The sequence below is a fragment of the Pyrgilauda ruficollis genome, unplaced genomic scaffold (genome assembly GCF_017590135.1).
Source record: "Pyrgilauda ruficollis isolate IOZ18807 unplaced genomic scaffold, ASM1759013v1 scaffold8, whole genome shotgun sequence".
NCBI lineage: Eukaryota > Metazoa > Chordata > Aves > Passeriformes > Passeridae > Pyrgilauda > Pyrgilauda ruficollis.
Genome location: NW_024529932.1, coordinates 755,084 through 775,039, shown reverse-complemented (window position 1 = coordinate 775,039; position 19,956 = coordinate 755,084). Strand labels below are relative to the sequence as shown.

Below are 19,956 nucleotides of genomic sequence, written 5' to 3'. Positions count from 1 at the left end.
TGAGATTAATTGTAGTTTTTCCTTTATGTCTTTAGGATGTGAAAGCTATTGTAACCCACTCCATTCACAGCGCAATTCATTCCATCGGAGGGATTCAGGTTCTTTTTCCTCTCTTTGCCCAGCTAGACAATCGACAGCTGCACGACAGCCAGGTGGAAACAACAGTCTGGTAAGCTTCTTTTAACCAGGACTTAAACTAAATTAAGCTTACAAGATTTTTCCTTTTTTTTTTCTTTTTTTTTTTTGTGGGCATGTTCTCTAATTTTTTCTACATTTTACCCTTGTTTCTTTTTTTAAAAAAAATATTTTTAAAAAAAGTCGTTTACTGTACAAAACTGATATGATTAAGTAAAGAATTCAAATCACTCTAGAGTCTTTAAGAATAGTTTTACAACAGTTCACACAATTTCTGAAAGAACTCAATATGCTTTTCCTTGAAAGTGTAATGTTTACCTTCTCAAAGTCTGTGTCATTTGAATTCATATTTCATAGCATTCAAAAATTAATTAATATGTGGTCAGAAACTCATAGAGCTATGATCAGGCATTTTTTGACCGTATTAAAATTGCAATAGTGATTGGGGACATAACAAGAGGATTTTAAGCTGGGACCCATGAAGTTTCTCCTCTGGTGCTATGGAAGACACCTCTAAGTTGAAAAGTCTTCACAGATGTTAAAAAACAGATGTTGAAAAAGACTGCCTGGGAATCTGTTAGTACCCATGCTGACTTAGAATCGTAGAATCCTTTAGGAAAAGACCTCTAAGATCATGGAGTCCAACCATTAACCTAGGACTGCAAAGTCCACCACTAAACCACATCCCTAAATGCCATATCTGCACATCTTTTAAATATCTCCTTACATGGTGAATCCTTTCTCAAAATTAACTCAGCTATGGTTATTGCCACGTGCTTGCTATGGCAAGCACAGGAGAGCTAAACTTCTCCAGAAAAATGTTTGGCCTAAATCTTTGCCGGTAAGAAATCTGAAAGGATAATGCTGAACAACTGGTACGGTGTTTCCCTGGAGGATAATTTGTAACCAAAGCCTGCTAGAAAGTAGTGTTTAGAGACAAAATAAGCTGTCTTTTCTATTTGAATTAGGTGACAAAGCAGGTGTGTAATGCCAAGCACGTGGCTTATTTTCCTGCTTATAGTATTCTTCTATTAATTGTTCTGGATGTTTCTTATTGCATTAGATAGTTCAGTTAAAAATAGTTATTTGAAAAAACAATTAACAAATATGAAAATTGCCAACAGATTTGCAAGACAGAAAGGCTAGTTGTGTATTGGTTACTGTGGAATATTTATTTTTTTAAGTGTCTTGCAAGATGAACTTTGCATTGAAGCATTGTAAAGTAAGGGAAATAGAAAAAGAAATGCTTGGTTTGAAATATGCTTGGGGAAAAAAGTCACTGTATGTTTTTATTTACTGGCAAAGCAGAAGACTGAAATGCTTTATTCTAGTTTAAGGAAGGTTATGTGTGTATGTGTCTCCACACAGGAATAAAATGTATGTTAAATTCATTAAGAGCTGAATCTGTAATAGATGACAAAGCAATAACTAGATCTGTTTAAAAATGAAGAACTAATGTAATGTAAGTTTTAGAAGTTGAGATAAAGACTAATTCTTCCCCAATGTGTGGTCTACCCAGCGAGTCAGAACATTCATAATGTTTAATTGAAAATGTACAGAACATTTCTGGAGTTGGTTGAACTGTAAGTAGAAAAAAATTGTTCTTGAATAAGTCAATGCATTTCTTCTATAATTAGATTATATTCTAAAAAGAGATCTGTAATTCATTGTGCTATATGATTGTACAAATGCATAATACAAGAGGATATGATTCTAACTCAAGAACATATTGAAAAAAGTTTAAGCAAATGGCTGCTTGATGAGATGTAATTTATATGTTTATAGGTTTTGGTGTCTGTGCATTATTTTCTCATATGTTATTTAATAAGATATTAGTATCAAGAAAAATAATGCTGGAAGTGAACAGGGAAGTGGACAAATAAAATAATAAAATATTTTTGGGATCAAAGAAAGGAGCTAATGGAAAAAGAATGCTAAACATGAAAAGGATAATTTGAGGAGTGGAATAAGGGAAACGGTGCATTTAATGATTCCTTTCCTTGTTCCCCCTTATTTTTTAGATTATTGTCTCCTTGTATCTGATACTGAGTTATACCTGTCTTACCTATAAAGGTGTAACAGCAACAGAGGGCTTTGCCAATTCTACTGCTTTTCTGAATCCTTCTCGCCTCTTTCTCTCCTGCAAATATCAAAATCTGTTTGAAAACCTCAGGGTTTTCAATTATTTGATTTTTTGTTTTGATTTTTTTAATATTAGAAGAACTTTATGAACAAAACCCAAAACCTCATCATCAAAATATTAAAAAAATATCAAAATTATCTATATTCAGAAGTAAGATAGATATAATGGAGCATCTACTTTTTTAAGATTTATAGTTTGATAATAAATAGGCAGGTTTCCTATCAATTTCTACAGAAACAACGCAGCTTAACAGGAATTAGTTTGATGTATTGATTTTATTTATTAGCTTAATATGAAAAATCTCTGAGTTTCCAATCATTTTGATTAATGTCTTCAGTTTAATTGAATTTATTTTAAAGATCATGACAGCAAATAAGATTAATGCCATGCGGTATTCTACCTTCCTAACCTGTCCTCTCATCCTGTCTTTCAAGAATTTTCTTGTCATAGCTGGCAGAGATATTGAAATTTGAGAGCAGGTCTGGAAGTAATCCTTCCTGAGGTTGTTGCGTTTGCCTTTGTGCCTTTCATGGAAAGCCAAGGTCCCAGTCCATTGCTGCCTCCAGCGCAGAATTCAGGATTTGCATTGTTGAATGCTGGTAACCTCCTCCCTCTCTGTTTTGAAGGGAAGAATGCTGAATATTGCTCCTAAAATTACACATCACTAGTGTGGCCTAGCTGTGCTCAGATAAAATCAGTTACTTGAATTTTCCCAACTGTGACAGCCAGAATGTGATTTGCCAAATCAGTCTGCCTGGACAAGGGTTTATAATGAAAATCCAACCACTGCATGATGTAGTAGAAATCTGTTGTAAACTCGTGAACTGCTGTACCTCTGCATACTCCAAAAGATCCAGGGACTATTAAGGGTGACTAATTTATTACTGGAGTCTGTGTCACAAAATGTTTTGCCTGTAAGCAGAGGTGACTTGCCTCTCTAGTTCTCTCACACAACGCCTATTCAGCTGACTCATGTTTTTGAATGAAACCTGATTAATTGTCTTATTAGCTTCATCACATGTTATGAGAAAACAATTGAAAAGGCATAAGAAAGAACTCATTTCCCCTTTCTCTTCAACAAGCTTACAGAAATGAAAAAACATTTAAACTGGAAGCTAAGGAAGCACTTTAGAGCTGCATAGCTGTAGCTCATGGAAACATTAATTGTTGGTGTATGATTTTCCTTAATACTACTTTATCTGTTTATGCTATGATTAATTTTGAATAGTTATCATACTAGCCACCTGTGATGGAGTTATTTATACAATCTTTTTGTATTACTTTGGAGAAGCTGAAAATACAAATAACGGATTTTTGCCTTTATAAAGGATTCTTTCACAAAGAGAATGAGACAAAACAACTACATGTATTATTCTCTTTTATATAGACTCTTCAAGTTAAATTGTCTGTAATTAATAATCATACTTAGATCTCCAAAGCAACATGCATACCTCTGCTAAAAGTGCCTTTTGTAAAGGTAATTTGTACAGACAACTTTGTAATACAGAATCCAAGATGAAACTTTATATAAAGGCAAATCTGACTGAGAAAATTATCATGGGAATGAGGAGTCTAGAGAAACTGATCTGTGTAGTGGTTTAAAAATAAAATAGAATAAAAGAACTGCAACAACAACAAAACAAACAAAATGCCAAGGCACATTTCACTTTTATCCTAAAGGTGCAAATTCCTGACTTCTAAGATACTTTTAAACAGTGTCATAACCATTGGAGGTACTGCATCATCGTGCTTAGGTCTATCACCTTTTTTTTCTCCTGCTTGTTCATAATGGAAAATTAATGGATTTTTTTTTTCCCCAGAAATTAGTTATATTTTCAGTAATTATCATAGTTCTCTGATTTAGTGTTGGTTGGCATATGGAGTTTCACTTTCTGTCTGTATCATGGCTCCACTGCAGACAAACTGACATGTTCTAGGAAGAGCATTACATAGAAGACATGTAGGAATGAGCAGAAGTATCCTGGAAGTATTCTTATATCTAGGGGTGTTGAAATTAGGAAAGAATGGAGAGAAATTTTGCATGGCAGTGCACAGAATTTTGCAAGTTTAAAGTGTAATGTCAATTACTGTGCAGCAATCTGATGCATGTTAGTTGCTGGTAAGTTTGTTAAATTCTGCATGAAAAATTGTTCAACTTAGTCTTCTCATCAATATTATTTTCCCTCTGTCAACAACAACCTTTTTAAAAGAATGATTTTGGCAACCTGTTTCTGTTAATAAATATTTTCATATTTCAAATCTTCAGGTTTAATTTGTGTTCAGCTGCCAAGGTGAATAAATAAATTGAGTATCCCTAGAAATTGTTGAAAGTTCTGGATACAGTCCTCCAAATTAGGCAGATTAAATTCTTAGAATGCAATATTGAGGGGAAAAATACACTACTTCAGTATGGATTTTTTTATATCTAGATACACATTTCCTTGAGGTCAGTTTGAAAATTGTGGGGGAAGAGAAGTTTTGAAGAGGCTGGGAAAGTTTACCTGAGAATTCAAGCAGATCAGATGCTCTCTGGCATAATATGTAAGGAGAAGAACATTACATGTGAAACCAGTGTTGTGTGCAACAGCTGTTACTTAGTGCACTTTCATTCCCCCCTCATCCTGCAAAAAGGAAGTTTCACCTAAAAGAAGTCTAAGCAACATCTCTGAGGGACAATGTCCACAAAACAAAACCCAAGGCATAAATACCCTTCAGTTCCCCACCCCTTTCCCCAAAAAAACCCCCAAATAATAGCCCCCAACCCCACAGACAGCATATAGTCTGTTTTCTCCCTTTCTCTGATCATCTTCAGGTAGTAATACCTTCAGTACTGTATATGCACTGAAAATTTAAAAAACTTCCATTTTGATTTTATAGTTCTTCAATGAGTTAAAATATTACAGATCTTTTACTTAATTTCCTGCATAATAATGTGGGCAAACTGCTAGTTATATTCAATTATTATGTTAATTTTTATCAATACTGTGGTTCTGTACAGTATTCATCTCAAACTTCATTGCACCTCTATGTGCCTGCCAGATGGTTCTCCTTAACTGCTGCATTTTCTGGTACTTGGATTTTTTTAATGTGCTTGAAGGTCTAATGATGCATTCATGTGTGCTAACCCAAGATTTGAATTACTATATACTGCAGTCAACTCTGTTATTTATGCTGGCAATCTTGGATAATGCAGAAGGATTAGAAGTTAGAGTTACTGCCCGCAGACTCTGCAGAGCTGGATTGAGGTATCTTTATGTGTCTGGATCAATAGATGTTAAAAGCCATTTTGGAATTAAGTGAAAGCATAGCTCATTCACAAAGGCATTGGCTAAATTAATACATTTTCCTGAAACTAGAAACACTGGCATCACTGTGCAGTAACAGCTAAGGTAGCTCTGTGCAGAGGTAATATGGGCAGGCAGGATTAATTAGTTCAGCCATAGCCAGCATAAAGATGGTTAATATCTAAAAAGTGATATTTGGGCACTGGCTACATCTGAACTAGTACTCTTTTTTAAGGTCAGTCTTTCTTACATAGAACCAGCTTGTCTGTTTCTGTGTCTGTGCCATGCTTAGGTATAAACTGGTCACTTATGATTTCTGAGTTGACTTGTTGGTTTATACATGCCTAAATAGAGGGAAAGAGGGAAAAATCTTTATTGTTGTGTGTGTCTTACGCTTACATTCAGAGTCTATCAGAATTTCTAACAGTTGTATAGAGATTGTATTGATATGAGATAAGAATAACTTTAGCCCATGAGTTTACATCTAAGTTCACAGAATGAACAAGTAAACTATGATATAAATTTAAAGGCTTTTGACAAAGTACCTCTGAGAATAGGAAATGAACTTAAGTATGTATGTAGTACAAAAATCTTTAAAATCCATTTTAAGAATATTTTTTAGCATTTCAATATAATAGTAACAGTATTTGCTATTGTGATTTAAATTCTAATTCTGCAAAGATGTACACTGTTTCTTGACTTTATGCATAATGGCTTGTTTTCTTAAGTCATTAGGTTACTCATAGAGGATGGTAGTAAGCATGATCTATCTAAATGGAATTTTCTTTCACCTCTTCAATTTATTAAAGAAATCTAAATTTAAATCTTCAACACTTTATGTGAGCTGCTTATGGGTTTTCATGTAGTAAAAATGATTAGATTCTTATTTTAGATGACAAATACAGTAGAAACTTTTGGTTGGGGTAAGAAAAAATTGATGCATGTAATCTGGTTTGAAGTTGATGTGACAGCTTGAAAGGCTGTTTTGATAAAAGCTTTGGAGTACTGTAAATGGATATTATCTGTGCTCTTTTATTGCTGACACTCTGTGGAGCAGTCTGTATGTGATTTTAGATGGATTATTATGACCATTCAACAACGAAGAAAGACAAGGCACTATTTCATGTTCCCAGCATATACTTTGGCTACTCTCTGTTCTTTTGCATGGCAGCCTTACTCAACAAATAGAACAAATCTTGTCTTCCTCAGCACTTTGATTATTTTTTGGTGCTGGCATGGATTAACCAATCTCAACATTTATTTCAAAGTAAGATATTCTATTTGAAGAGCAAGTAAACGTTTAGATGACTAGATACTGTAAGAAAAGTTGAAATGTATCAAATGCAGGTTGGATATTTTCTTTAAGTCCCTTTTTCATACCTGCAAAACCCACAGTTTTCACTCTTGCCTATGTCTACTACCCATGTAAGAACTCTCATGGGTGCAGACACTTGTATGTACATCTAGGAACCGTTACATCTATTTAATTTTTAGAAAAAGCATAATGATTTTATGTATGCATTGTATATGCACTATGATACATTCTGTCACCTACCTTTTTGAAATATTTGAAAAGTAATTTTAAATACTTCCTTCCTGTCACTTTTTTTTTTTCTTTCTCCCTTTCCTCTTGGATTTTCAGCAATAGATGAGAGTATTTTTGTTTTATTCTCATCACCCAAGAGTCAATTATGATTTATTTTCCCTGTGGTGGATTGATCTGTCATATATTTCCACTGCTGGTTTTCATAACATAGTTTCACTTTCTTGGCAATTCCATCCCCTGAAGTCTTTCATATCTCTTATGTTTCTATACTGTAACATTTTCTGAACACTTTTTCTCCCTGTACTCTCTGAACACTTCACTTAAAGATACTGCTGGGATGGACTGTTGGGTGATTTCCTTGTAGCCTCTGGAGTCCCACTCCTACCACTGTAATATGTGAAAAATCACTGGAGAAATTTTCCAACAGGAAAAAAAAGATTTGCATTCTTTTAAGGCATTGTTCACTACCTTAAGTCTATTTCTATTCACTTAATAGCTGATGATTATTGAGAAAGCAACATTTTTAATCTGAGAAAAATCTTGTTCTTTCCATGCAGTGCTACCCTACTGGCTTTCTTGGTTGAGCTTCTTAAGAGTTCAGTAGCCATGCAAGAACAAATGCTTGGTGGAAAAGGCTTTCTGGTCATTGGCTATCTCCTTGAAAAAGTACGTTTGGAAGATTTTTATCTTTGTTCTTAGTATTTCTACTGTCATTGTGGTATTTTCAATCACTTGGCTCAAATGTCTGGTGGAATAAAATAGATTTGTGACATAGATATTATAAATTAAAAATATTTTATAAGTTGTCTACAGGAGACTCTTCATCTTCCTCATCTTTCAAAGAATCAATTTTCTCAAGAAGGTTATGTTCTCTTATTTATGTTCTTACTTTAGAACTGTTTGTGAATCACTTCAAAGTATTTTCATTTTTGCACTTTCTGTCCCCCAGACTTGCTTAGGAAAGTTCTCTTGTTTCTAGTTTGTACAAACATAGCAGAAATGCCATAAGTGAGATTTTTTTTTTTTTTTTGTGCATGTGTGTAGATGAATAAAAATTAAATTAGTCTTCTGTGACAATTCTGAAATTGTCAAAATAGTTGCCCTGTGTTTTGAAGAACAACTGTAGCAAAATTTAATTTCTTAAAAAAATCAGGGGGGCATTCCCTGCAGGGGATAGTCCTTGTACTTGCTCATTTTCAGGCATGATGAGCAGCTGTCTCAAAACTGATCACAGCACAATTCTTAAAACATATATAGTTTTTGGGGTGTTGTTTTTGTTTGGTTTTTTTTTTGTTTGTTTGTTTGTTTTGGGTGGTTTTTTTTGGTTTTTTTTTTTTTATGTTATATTCACTTAGCTGCAGTTTTTTGAAAGGATTTATTCTATTTTTCAATATATCCGGTTGGCACACATGGTGGGAAAAAATCCTTTTGTTTCCTAGTCTCAATTTTATTATTTGTAAATTATCTGTTATATCTGTTATTCATTTGCATGCAATCAAATACTTCAGAGAAGACAGAGAGCTTTTTTTTTTTTTTTGTGCATGTGTGTAGATGAATAAAAATTAAATTAGTCTTCTGTGACAATTCTGAAATTGTCAAAATAGTTGCCCTGTGTTTTGAAGAACAACTGTAGCAAAATTTAATTTCTTAAAAAAATCAGGGGGGCATTCCCTGCAGGGGATAGTCCTTGTACTTGCTCATTTTCAGGCATGATGAGCAGCTGTCTCAAAACTGATCACAGCACAATTCTTAAAACATATATAGTTTTTGGGGTGTTGTTTTTGTTTGGTTTTTTTTTTGTTTGTTTGTTTGTTTTGGGTGGTTTTTTTTGGTTTTTTTTTTTTTATGTTATATTCACTTAGCTGCAGTTTTTTGAAAGGATTTATTCTATTTTTCAATATATCCGGTTGGCACACATGGTGGGAAAAAATCCTTTTGTTTCCTAGTCTCAATTTTATTATTTGTAAATTATCTGTTATATCTGTTATTCATTTGCATGCAATCAAATACTTCAGAGAAGACAGAGAGCTTTTTTTTTTACTTGAACTTCCAAACAGCATTTTTGTTCTTATTAGTTGCAGATTATTTATTGTGAATTTTGATGTACACGCCAAAGGAAATACAGTATCCAGGCTGAACTTTTATTACTGACAGTAGACTTCAGTTCTAAAAATAATAAATCTCCATATTCCCAGACTGTATTTAAAGCATTAAAAATAATTGAAAAATAGCATCACAGAGTCATTTAGGTTAGAGAAGAGCTTTAAGATAGAGTCCAGCTATTAGCATGGCACTGCCAAGTCCAACACTAAACCTTGTCCCTCAGTGCCACATCAACACATCTTTTAAATACCTCAAGAATGGTGACTCCACCACTTCCCTGAGCAGCCTCTTCCAGTGCTTGACATTTTGTGGAGAAGCCAAGGAGAAGGAGCTTTAGAGTTTTTTACTATTTATTCATCTGTTAATTTAGTATACAAAAAAGTTTGTCAAAGTCTTCAGGCCATGTTACTATGTAGAAGCAGGTCTCAACAGTGATTTCATGGCTTATGCTATGAAACTGAAAGAATCCTGAAATTTGAGGAAACCAAATCCTTCAAATACCTACTTAAGTTTAAGAAACAAAAGCAAGATTCCCAATAATGTGCGTTCACACACTGAGACACCCAATTTCAGTAAGACACTTCTTTAATTTAAGAGGAGATAAAGACTTCAGATTAAGTTCTCAAGAATTGTGCTGTAAAATGTAGGATCCTGACTGGAATCTAATAAAATGAAAAGAAACCCAACTAAGCAAAATACCAATTAACAAAGTTATTGATTAGTATTTTAAATCAAACCTGTTAAATATAGCTATTAGGAAGACCATTAATATTGTTAGAAAACTGCCTCATAATCAATGACATCAAAACATCAAAACTGAATGTATTTAGTAGTGATGAGCCAGGTTAAAATACTGCTTCATAGTTCTGTTGTAATTATATTAAAGAAAAAGGTTTTTTTTCTTTATAATTTTCTTTCTGATCATTTTGTCCCCCAGTCATCTAGAGTTCACATAACCAGAGCAGTTCTGGAACAATTTTTATCATTTGCAAAATACTTGGATGGATTATCTCATGGAGCACCTCTACTGAAGCAATTATGTGATCACATCCTTTTCAATCCTGCTATCTGGATACATACCCCTGCAAAGGTAATGGTACATTTGCATAATGTTATGACTCTCCTACAACAAAGTTAAATACCTGTATTCTTTTATGACATTCTACTTAGGGTTTTGGTTTTTCTCTTTTGGATTTTTTTTATAAGCATGGTAATAGCAATGATTTTAGATCATGAAGTCTGTACACTGCTTAACTGTATATTCAAATGTCTTTTATAATTTCCTAAAAACAGTTAAATTATTGCCTAAGGTTCTGTCTGATTCTACGAAAAGACTTTCAAGAAACCCAGTCTCTTCTTCAGTGATTGCATTACATTGTTTTCCTACAAGATTAAGCATAAAAGTTTGGATTTTTAATTGCAGGCAAAATGTGTTTTGTTACACTTGAATGTAAGCACTCATTTTAATTCAAACTTTGTATTCTAGTTTGATAAGATCTCTAAAATGTTATCATTCATCTCTGTTAATAATGAATTTTTTGTTTTCCTAAGTAATCATAGTTGAGATATGTGAACCAAAGTGAAAAGTGGCATTTTCCTAAAAACTGAAAATATATACATTTTGTATAAAAAGTCAGAATAGAAAGCAAGACAATATATTTATCATTACTTAAATCATTCCTAGGTACCAGTGCACCCCCTGCCCTCACCAGAGCTGTAGTTTTTCTGGTTTTTATATAATATCCAAAATCTATTCTAATAAGACCCCTACAATTTAAGGTTACTAATACAGAGATTTTACACCCATTTATGTGGATAACTGTTTCATTCCCCAGGTGCAGCTGTCTTTGTACACCTACCTGTCAGCTGAATTCATTGGGACTGCTACAATCTATAACACCATACGCCGAGTGGGCACGGTGCTGCAGTTAATGCACACGCTGAAATACTACTACTGGGTGGTCAATCCTGCTGACAGCAGTGGCATTACTCCCAAAGGGCTGGGTAAGTGCTGCACACGAGCAAGAAAATAGAAGCATTTCTCCTGTAGGGAGGTTTGTGATGCAAATGTCTGAAAGCTCCTTGGATCTGTAGACAAGGAGATGAAAAAATGGCAATAGTTGATACCAGTGGTGATCAGTAGAAGGACTAAGGAAGTCGTTTTTGGTGTATCATAAACTCATGCTGATAATTTATATGTATTCCCAGAAGATTCCAACTCTGGTCTCCAGTCATGTAGCACATACTTATGTGGGCGTGCTTTAGGAAACATATTCAAAAGATTGATTTTTCTTCTTCTATAATAAAGAGGAGATATTACATGTATTTCATATGCCAAAGAAAGCTTTGTGTGGTTTGAGTGATTAGTAGTGTCAAGTGACCTTGAAAACAGAGTGGAAACTTCTAGTTCTCACTACAGGGGTCTCTGAAGCTGTATTTCAGTTCAATAATATTTTTTCCTCTGTCCTTATAAAATAGAGATGTATTTAATTTTGCTTAAAGTGATGCACTTAGCTTAGCACAGAAGGAACTGAATGACAGAACGAAAAAAATGTAATAATGAATACTGCTTGAATGCTGCATGTTACAGATGTGTATTAACCAGAGGAAATCATTCTAATCCTATACATTCTGGCAGTAATGCCATTACATTTAGCTATCTACTTGTGTAAAGCAGGAAGGATTTGCCCAAAAGTCTCTTAAGAAATACCCGATAAATGAGAATTTATTAATTATTTTTATTGTGTAACTATTAATGTCATGCTGAGAAATTGAATAATTGGGAAATGTTTTCAGTACTGTCACATAACCAAATATTCAAAAGTGTGACATGTCTAACACATTAGTTTTTGGGTAATTCTTATTTGTAAGTGAGCTGTATACATAGGGGTTTCCCTCAATTTTTTTTTTTTTTAATAAACAAAACTGCAAGTAACAATTCTTTTACTAGATTAGGTGTCCTAATAGGCAATAAAGGTGTTGAAGGTCAGAGAAGGAGCTGCTCTAGGATCTTGGATGACGTTTATAGTTCTCGTATAGCATTATATTAGATGGAGAGTAGTCTTCAAAAATTATTAAAATTTATTTTAAAATAATTTTAAAAAGCCCACAGTTTTCTGTTCATTTAAATGAAAAGTATGAAATCCTAGATAATGAAAATTACCTGGGGTGATTACTTAATTGGCTTGAAATCTTTGTGAAAAATTATATTATCCACTTACGCTGATTCTGGATTCCTACTGCCAAAACAGAATTAACAACTTTTTTTGGTGCCTGCAGTGAAGATGTCTCCTTCTGAGCTAGATGTCTGCTGATAATGCACAGTGGAATGCCGGAGTCAGTTGCTTTAATACAGGTTTCTAGTACCATTGTAGTCTTGGTGGGGCATCTTACCTGCCTCTCAGAAAGATGCAGGTTTTCTGTGTATCCAACACCAAATCTGCCTGTTTTGGGTAGATATTTTGCATACCTTATGGCATGACAACTTACACTGTTAAGTATGTTTAGGAAGCTGTATCTTTCCTCTAATTGACAAGCACTTGAGAAATGCTTTGTTTGAGGTGTAGTTGCTTCCTAGACTGCGTTGCCTCTATTGATTGGCTCTCCACTAACCTCGGTGGGAGGTTAGAAGCTGGTCTGGTGTAGGAAGTACACTGCTGATATCTGAAATTGGGGTGAACTGAATCCTACCCTGGGAGTGGCTTTATCCAGATTCAGCCTTTCAGAGATCTGCTCTGTTGAGGTTTACACTGCTGTGCTGCACAGGTACAGTTTTACCATCAGACAAATTAACTGTGTCTGAGATCAGTGAGGAATTGGGCTGTTTAAAACTCAGATGATAAGCTTATTTACGTTGTGTTTGTGACTGTTGAATACCCAGCTGTTGTGAGGTGAAGTTTTCAGGTGTCAACCATATTTACAGCTAGATAGAGACTTGGAAAATTCCTCAGCTAGCTTGAGAGTGGAAGTTTGATAATACAGTCTACTTGTTATGGCTGAGATTTTTTTTTCTAGTATATTGGTTTAAATTAAAAAGATTCCTGTGCTTCTGTGTCATGATACTACTACCTAACAATACTTTGAAAATGTATTGCAGACTGCTTCCCTCTGGCTAGGTTTGCTCTTTTGTGCAGTCAGTGACATTTCTTTCAGTAGGAAGTATGGATTGTTTTTATCTTGCCCAGATCTGTCTCTTTGCAGTTAGCTGTATTTTTTTAGTATTTGTATGTGTAATGCCAGTTGCATAGATTCAAAAAATATGTAATGTATTCATGAAAATCTGAACAGAAGGCATGAGGTACACAAGGATACAAAATTAGGAATGAGATGTGAATCAGTTAACACTAAATTAAGCATAGATATGGATGGTTTACATCCCTACCTTTTCTTTCATTCTGAGTATAGTACATTCTCCTCTCATTTGTGTCAGTTCCAGACAAGATTCTTATTTTACTTGGAAGGCAACCAGGTCAGTCCCTGAAAGGTAATCAAGCAGTGTAAATTAGTGGATGCCTGTTGTAGCAGTTGGACAAGAAAAATCACAATTTTTAAGACCTTCATACAGTAGTTGGGAAAGTGTTTTATAAACTGAAACCATGCATATTTTCACAAAATGTGTTATGATGCACTATATCTGAATTTTCTCATTTTGTCTTTAGTTAGATTTATAGATAAACTTGACTTTATGAAAGTTTAATATCTTCTTTCTTGTTCCTTATCCTCTTCCTTCTTGCCTGCAGAAAGCCCTGTGTAATTGATTCTACTACAAAGAAGTAGTAGTTTCTTTTCTATCTGTAAGAGAGGCTTTTCTTGTGCTGTGTTGAAGAATGTCAGCCTGTCAGAGAGGAGGATCAGTGACTTAGCAAACCCAGCACAGCTATGGAGCTTTCTCCATGCAAATCAGCAGTGGGACTTTTTTTGCTATTATTTCACAGATAACTTCTGCTTCTGACTAATAGAACTGTGATATCTGGGGTGATTTGAGCAAGCAAATGACTGTGAAAAATATATTAATTGATAAGGTGATGGGTTGCTAAATTTAATTTCATATTAACTTCATTTAGTAAAAGATTTTTTATGATATCCACATTAGTTGCTAGCAATTGATAATGGAAATATTTTAAAATGTTTAATCACCTGGATATTCTATCACTATTCTTTACAAGATGGTTTTTTAACATTAAGTGCAGGTCTGGTTGATTGAGACAGCTTATAGTCATAGAATGGATTCCTAAAAGTAGCTATAGTTATCATGCTTAAGGCTTTTCTATTTTCACCTCTGTTTTCAGCACGTCATAACTCCACCAATCCCAATTGTTCAAAAAAGGTAACTCTTCCAGGATTTTGGCTTCATGTTAATTTTTATTAGCCTGCCTGCAGCCACTAACACCAGAGAGTTTATAATTTGTTGAAATGTGAAATAATGTATAAAAAATTTGTTCAAGTAGGAAAGTTGCAGTGTAAAAATACAGTTGTGTGAAGTTTTAAGTTGCTGCATTTTCAACAGTATTTGAAACCTCCAAATGAAAGAATAGGACCCATTTTTTATAAACATTAATTTAATGTATGAAACAGAAAAATGTCATCATGTCAGTAAATTGCAGCTGAAATTCTAGGCTGACTTGACATGAGACTTTTCAGGTCTGGAGAAGACTTTACTGGAAATCATGCCAATATCTAAAATTTGACTGCAAGTGCTAAAGTGCCTTCAAATAATTTGCTGTCATATTAGGAAGTAAGCTTATTCATGCAGACATTTTAGTAGTGTGATGTTTTCTTGTCTTCTAGGCATGTCATCTTTTATGTGGAGATACTGAAACAATTTTTAATATTAGTTAATAATTAGTTTGATTTACTATTACTTGCAGACAGTTACTCTGCTTCAGGGTTTTATTGCCTTCCCCTGTCTTAATAAAGCACATAGTGAGTGAGTTTTCTGCACTGACAGTTTAGTAGCTCTTACTTTAACGCCAAAGGAGCTTTTTATTGAAGTTTCCCAGTTGGCAAATGCTGTTTTCTTTTAAAAGTGAAAGTTTTTCTTTTGCTTCTCCTAGTAATCAGCTTATAAAATGGGAGGTATAAATGTTTGGGGGTTTTTAAATGAATTTTAATAATTTTTTTTAAAGTTTCACATACTTATTTTAAATTTGGTTTTGTATCTTCTTTTATTATTGGATTCCTGTTTCACACTGGCATTTCTTCTTAGCTTCAGAATACTGACTTCATATTTGTATTTCCATTTCCTTCTGAAGTACTGGAAACACTGTTTCAGAGTGTAAAAGTATCAACTTGGCCTGTAATTATTCTTAGTAGCTTTTACATTTTACATGTAAATCCACATAGTGGAGAAAAGTTGTCTGTTTAAAATCATGAGTTACACTTTTCCTCTGGCGTTGTTTATTTCAAATTTTTTTATAAAGAGACTAAAAAGTCAAACTAATTTCCAAATAAAATAATCTGGTTTTTTTTTTTTTTCCATTTAGACTATGGTTACAGCTTTTATCTTGATTTGCCACATGCACACCTTTAATATTTTGTTAAATCATATAGAATATGGATAATAGGATCACCCAGCAGTATCTAAACACACAACAAAGCAGGCAATGGAGTGAAAATTATTTGAAATGTAGAGCTTCTTTCTGAAATTATTTGATTTTATGTTGGGTTGGAAGGGACCCATCAGGGTCAAGTCCAATTGCTGGCCCTGTACAGGACAGCCCAAGAGTGACTCTGTGTGCCTGAGAGCATTGTCCCAGCTCTTGAAGTCAGACAGGCTTGGTGCTGTGACCACTCTCCTGAGGAGCCTGTGTTGTATGAGAGAAATCTGCATCTAAAGTCCCAACTTAAATATGTGGTTTAGTTCATTCCTGAACTGAGTGGTCAAGCATTTCTCTCTCTGCTGGTGTTTCCTGTGTTCTTCATACTCTAACTCTCAATGAGTGCTACCTTTATGAGTAGTATCATGTATCCATCCTTGCGGAGAGGGCAGGGTGGTTAAAGTACAAGTTATGTCAGGCTAAATAGTTTTCAAGAATGTTTTTCCCATCCAATATTTTTGAATGTGAGCTGTGAAAGTGGGAATTACAAAAATTATTTTTATGATAAAGTAACTGTAGTTTTTCTCTTTGTAGGTAGAAAAAGTTCCACAGAGTTATTTCAAGAGCTGGGTTAGAGTGGAATTCAGTTCTTGTTAGATTTACAGCAGAGGGAAAATCAGGTCCTCTGTGATCCACTGATCATGTGATGTTATTTATGTGTGTGTGGAGATCAGATTCTGCTATCTGTATCATGCCTTATTAATTTAAGGAGTAGAAAATTCATGCTTTTTATATACCAAAAAAAAAATCAAAACAGATGGAAGAAAGTTGCATTTGGTTGTTGGTAGAACTGATAATACATTTTTATTTCCCAAGACAGAATTAGAAATCATTATTATTGTTATTCAAAGCTTCCAATCAGTTTGGGGGTTTTGGTTTTTTTCTCCATTTTTTTTTTTTTTTTTTTTTTTTTTTTTTTTTCACAGCAGTACTGATTGTACTTAACACTGTGAATGTGTTTACTTATTTCCTCTTATTTACTTCTGGTTTATGCCCCTATAATTTCTCTATGCTGCAGGGATGAATTGGAAAAAATAAAACTTTTTTTCGTTTATTTTTGTCTGGGTAAAGCAGGCTAACTCTTGTTATGAGTGTATATTTAAAAAATCTGACGCAAATGATGGGCTCTGTGAAAAATACATGCATAAAGAAATCTAAAAGCAGGAAATGCTATAATGACTCATACTCGTGTGGGATAAGGGAGGCATCCTTTCTCTTTGCCAATTAAAAAGAGTGTGATTATTTTGTATTAGGGATTTATGGTTGCTGTGCCAGATCTTGAAAGGATTATCTTCATAGTTGATCTAATTGGAGATTGGTTTTAGTCTTTAGCAGTGCTGACTGTCAGTGTCTGAGTGTCTGAGTGACAGTGAATTGTCTATATGCAGTGATGGGCACAAAGATTAATGGACAGTAAAAAACTATTTTGCAATGTTTGAGTTAAAAACAGGATCTACTTGTATTTCTTTGCCTTGGTGTATGTGTGGTTAATGTATACTTTTTTTTAATTATAGGATAAAATACACCATTTTTTGGTCAATAATATATTTTTTAAATAAATCTTCAACTAGGAATGAAGTAATTTCGTTGATAATGAAGTACAAAACCGTGATGATATAAAAATTATTGTGGAAAAGCTGCTTTAGGTAGCTTTAGAACTTCCTATTTAATTAATTCTCTTCAGTCTATGTCAGATGATCATTACATCATATTGCTGTATTCTTTGTAGCTGTCTGGTGATTATATAGCCTCCAGTTTCTCCAGCTTGTCTTATGTTTTCTTGCCAGTTTTTGAAACTAATTTTTGAAACTAATGAAGTCTTTTGGGTAGCAGCTGTCCCCATTTTCTGATTCTAGAGCAGTGAAGCTTCCTGACCCATCTAAAATGCAAGGAATAAATAGTACTAGAGAAGGGAAAATTACACTTTACCTGCTTGGCATATAGCCTGCAAGCAACAACTCCTTTGGTCTCCTTTGCATGTTAAAGAACCCTTTTCAAGGTTGTCACACATCTTCAGGGCAATGAGTGGGCACAAGAAGAAGTATAAAACTCATGTGTCTTTGAAGAGGTTCCCAGTTACATTAGGATATCTTCTTTTTGACATGTCCTTCCAATTTCTGTTACAGAAATGTTTTGCAGACCTTTCCATTGTCTGTATTCTGTTTCCATAATTAGACTCTTTCAGAAAAGACAAAATGTAATTTTATTTTTTTTTTTTTAGTCCTGGTTTTCAGATGTTGTCTGATATTCATTCCCAATAAGGCATAGGAGGGAAGAGGGTGTACAAAGAGAGAAACTTTTGTGACGCAGTTAGGGAAATTGAATCCACATTTAAATTGGGAGGGGGGAATAGCTAAATTATATAAAAATATCATATTTATATATTTATTAGATAAAGATGACTTGTTGAAAACAAGCACACCATTGCTAAAAATTCATGCAATATTTAATATAATTGCATCTAGTACAAAAAAAAAATCAACTGACTTCTGTTTCTACAGTGGAAATCAGATGCCACTGGAATTAATTAATATGAACTAGTCTTATATGTTTAAAGCCTATCTGATAAGCTTTTTTACTACAATACCCTTAGTGTTCTTAAAAACAGTAAGTGGAGTGGAACAACCAGAGATTTATTTGCTTTTTAAGATTTATTTTGCTTTTTTCTGAAGAGTATATAGTTCTCCTCTTTCCACTCCTAAACAGGCAAGAAAACTTGAGTGTATTAGCCATTCTTTTTGTTCCTCCTAGTGAAACAAATATACCTTCCCTTAAGGTTTTCCCTTGTTACAAACTTGAATTACTGTGTGTGAAGCAGTGGCTTCACTTCAAAAAGCGACACCAAAGACAATTAGAAAATCTTCATTGAAAAGTTGTATTCATCTGGATTGGAAATAATAATGGGACATAGACTTTTTTTAAACTTTCATTTGTGTTTACCAGTTTAAGTGGATGATAGAAAAATATTTGAAGCTGCATTTATTTTTACTGTACAAAATTTAAGACTGTCTATGCCATGCATTGTCTGAAAAGCAGGAACTTAACAAAAGAATTTCCAGTTCAGTTTCAATATTTATGAAAAAGGAGAATGGAAAATACAATAGAAATAGTTTCAAATTGCTATAGTTGTTCAATGTCTGGCTTTTTTAGATATTTCTGTTTTCATAATGTACTTAATCAAGCACAGTTGTTTAAAAATATTATGGATTATATTTTTTTCCCTGCTTTAAATTGAATATTTTCTTTAGATAGTAGTTTCTCTTTGGTTAAATGGCTTTACTTTCTGTTACAGGTAATAGCTACCACTAGTATTTCATAAATCCTTTCTGTGTTGGTTTTCATTCAGATGGTATTTAACAGTGGTTTAATCATTCCAAGTTATCTATCTATTAGACATATTGCTGTCTATCTATTACTATCACCTTTGTACTATCTTTCATCTTCCTGTTTCTTTTAAAAAACTAAGTAAAATATAACATGAAATTCTTTTTTTTTTTTCCCAAATGGATCACTTATATTGTGTTGAAAAATGTGATTCTGAAAGGTTATAGATGATATCATTTGCAAATATAAACTTTTATATAAGAGTAGAGTACTAAATCTGTTGTAGGAACTGTGATTTCCTTAAGAAGCTGCAGTGATTAAAGGAATTATTTTATATTTAAAAGTGCTATATTTTGTTTCTTCCAGATGGTCCTCGGCCCTCCCAGAAAGAAATCATATCATTAAGGGCCTTTATGCTTCTGTTCTTGAAACAACTTATATTGAAGGTAAAATGGTCTGTTCCAGAGTGAAAACATTGACATTTGTTATATACTTTTAATAGTATCTTTCATAGTAGGAAATCTTTAATACCTGTCCAGTATTGTGTCTTTTTCTGGTTAATTAATGTTCACACACATCCTTCTAATCATGGAGAAGTAGTAAATCCATCCAAAATTTCTTATTAACCTCACAAAACTCTGCCATGTATATTTTATTAAATGTTTAATATATATGTTTTAATTAATTGTCATATTTTAAAAAGTGGTCAAATGAAAAAGATAATTGCAGTTGTCAAGCTAATAATTGCTTTATCCTTCTTGTTGGTGCTACCAGTGGTAGAAATGGTGTAGGACTCTTTCTGTTACAGCTGAATGCTACTCTTTG

General features: G+C 33.7%; 1 protein-coding gene across 4 annotated transcripts in view; it reads left to right on the top strand.

Annotated features, from left to right (window-relative positions):
* NBEA (neurobeachin) overlaps positions 1–19,956 on the top strand; it is a 448,146-nt gene that overhangs the window by 107,575 nt on the left and 320,615 nt on the right. For all 4 annotated transcript variants that reach the window (XM_041487283.1, XM_041487285.1, XM_041487282.1 and 1 more), the window contains exons 10-14: positions 36–169; positions 7,666–7,774; positions 10,149–10,301; positions 11,047–11,215; positions 19,498–19,577. In XM_041487283.1, the coding sequence (XP_041343217.1) occupies positions 36–169; positions 7,666–7,774; positions 10,149–10,301; positions 11,047–11,215; positions 19,498–19,577 (645 nt within the window). The remainder of the gene's footprint in view (positions 1–35; positions 170–7,665; positions 7,775–10,148; positions 10,302–11,046; positions 11,216–19,497; positions 19,578–19,956) is intronic.